Raw genomic sequence first — 2,236 nt, 5'->3', positions numbered from 1 at the left:
CTCTTAGAAACGGGGTACTGAACAGGATGAAGCTGGGGTCTGACTTAGCAGGCCTTTTCTCATATGACGGTGCTAGATGTCAAAGAATTGCTCTCTCTTTTCCCCTTCAGAGTCAAATTACTCAAAAAAGGAAAAACAAAATCTTCCACCCAAACACGGGAAGATGAGTTCTGGGCAGCAGACACAAAGCTCATGCTGCGGAGGTAGTGGAGGTGGTTCCTCTGGCTACCAAAGCCAAGGAGGTTCATCGTGCTGCTGCGGCTGTTGCGGTGGTGGAGGCGGATCTTCCGGTGGGATGCAACAGATGCAAGGATCTGGCTGCTGCAGAGGAGGAGGAGGAGGAGGAGGAGGAGGAGGAGGAGGAGGAGGAGGAGGAGGAGGAGGAGGAGGAAGCTGTAGCCAACAAAAGATCGTCGTCGTCTCTGGTGGCAGCAGTGGAGGCGGACAATGCTGCGGTGGAATGAGTGGCGGAAGCAGTGGACAGTCTTCTGGATGTTGCATTTCTGGAGGGTCTGGTGGTGGATCTGGAGGGGTTAAAATTATAGGTGGGGGATCCAGTGGGGGATGTGGTGGTGGAGGAAGAGGAGGAGGAGGAGGATCGGGTGGTGTTAAGATCATTGGCGGAGGATCCAGCGGTGGTAGTTGTGGCAGTGGTGGTGGAGGATCTGGTGGTGTTAAGATTATGGGCGGAGGATCCGGTGGTGGATGTGGTGGTGGTGGTGGTGGAGGAGGAGGAGGAGGAGGGGGATCAGGTGGTATTAAAGTAATTGGAGGAGGATCCAGTGGCGGCAGTTGCGGTGGTGGTGGATCAGGTGGTGTGAAGATTATTGGAGGAGGATCCAGTGGGGGATGTGGTGGTGGTGGTGGAGGAGGAGGAGGAGGAGGAGGATCAGGTGGTATTAAAGTAATTGGAGGAGGATCCAGTGGTGGTAGTTGCGGTGGTGGTGGATCAGGTGGTGTGAAGATTATTGGAGGAGGATCCAGTGGGGGATGTGGTGGTGGTGGAGGAGGAGGAGGAGGAGGAGGATCAGGTGGTATTAAAGTCATTGGCGGAGGATCCAGTGGAGGTAGTTGTGGTGGAGGAGGATCAGGTGGTGTGAAGATTATTGGCGGAGGATCCAGTGGAGGAGGATCCATTTGTGGAGGAGGGGGAAGTGGCGGCCAGAGTTCTGGCTGCTGCATCGGAGGAGGGTCTGGTGGTGGTGGTGGCTCAGGAGGCCAGTCCATTATCGTACCATGTGGTGGTGGAAGCAGTGGTGGCCAGAGCTCTGGCTGCTGCATCGGAGGCTCTGGTGGCGGCGGCGGTGGCGGCGGCGGTGGCAGCTCAGGAGGCCAGACTATTATAGTACCATGTGGTGGTGGAAGCAGCGGTGGCCAGAGTTCTGGCTGCTGCATCGGAGGAGGGTCTGGTGGTGGTGGCGGTGGCTCAGGAGGCCAGTCCATTATCGTACCATGTGGTGGTGGAAGCAGTGGTGGCCAGAGCTCTGGCGGCTGCATCGGAGGAGGGTCTGGTGGTGGTGGCGGTGGCTCAGGAGGCCAGTCCATTATCGTACCATGTGGTGGTGGAAGCAGTGGTGGCCAGAGCTCTGGCGGCTGCATCGGAGGAGGGTCTGGTGGTGGTGGCGGTGGCTCAGGTGGGCAGACCATTATCGTACCATGTGGTGGTGGAAGCAGTGGTGGCCAGAGCTCTGGCGGCTGCATCGGAGGAGGCTCTGGTGGTGGCGGCTCAGGTGGGCAGACCATAATCGTATCAGGAGGTGGCAGTGGTGGCCAAGGTTCCGGGTGCGGAGGAGGATCCGGTGGGGGCTCAATGCAAGCCAAGCAGCCCGTCTGCCTCCCGCCATGCTTAGGTCAAACCAAACAACCCTGCCAGTGGCCACCGAGCCAGAAGTAAAGGCTGCAAGGCTTTCTTCACCCGACATGGCGTGTTCGTCTGGAAAGAAACAAAGGCCAACGTGCCCGTTTATTTGTGAGAGATCACCCGCCAGTGGTGCATCTTTGCATGCTGCATGCCTCGTCTGAATTGCAAGCACCTGTTTTTCTCCTGTGTTTTGTTCTGTTTTTTAAATGCATGATCAATGTGGTGCTATCTGTGGCGGGGGGGGGGATGTGAATTGCACTTTTCTGGGGGAGGGGTGTTGCTCATACCTCCCATCAGTTTCCAGCTTCGGTCTCCGCTAATGCACAGGAGACAATAAAGCTTATTTGAGAATGCAAACAGCATGGCATGGTCTCC

The 2,236-nt window shown here is 57.0% G+C and overlaps 1 protein-coding gene across 1 annotated transcript; it reads left to right on the top strand.

Annotated features, from left to right (window-relative positions):
* Positions 1-682: 682 nt before the first annotated feature.
* Positions 683-1,894, top strand: LOC128337285 (loricrin-like). The gene has a single exon (XM_053278079.1). The coding sequence runs from the start codon at positions 683-685 to the stop codon at positions 1,892-1,894; it is 1,212 nt and encodes a 403-aa protein (XP_053134054.1).
* The last annotated feature ends 342 nt before the right edge of the window (positions 1,895-2,236 follow it).

This window comes from Hemicordylus capensis, chromosome 14 (genome assembly GCF_027244095.1).
Source record: "Hemicordylus capensis ecotype Gifberg chromosome 14, rHemCap1.1.pri, whole genome shotgun sequence".
NCBI lineage: Eukaryota > Metazoa > Chordata > Lepidosauria > Squamata > Cordylidae > Hemicordylus > Hemicordylus capensis.
Note: the sequence above shows the minus strand (reverse complement) of the source record. Positions and strands in the feature narration are given on the sequence as shown.

What these genes read in the sequence shown, in the direction of transcription:
- LOC128337285 (XM_053278079.1), top strand. Translation starts at nt 683, where the DNA reads ATGGGCGGAGGATCCGGTGGTGGATGTGGTGGTGGTGGTGGTGGAGGA.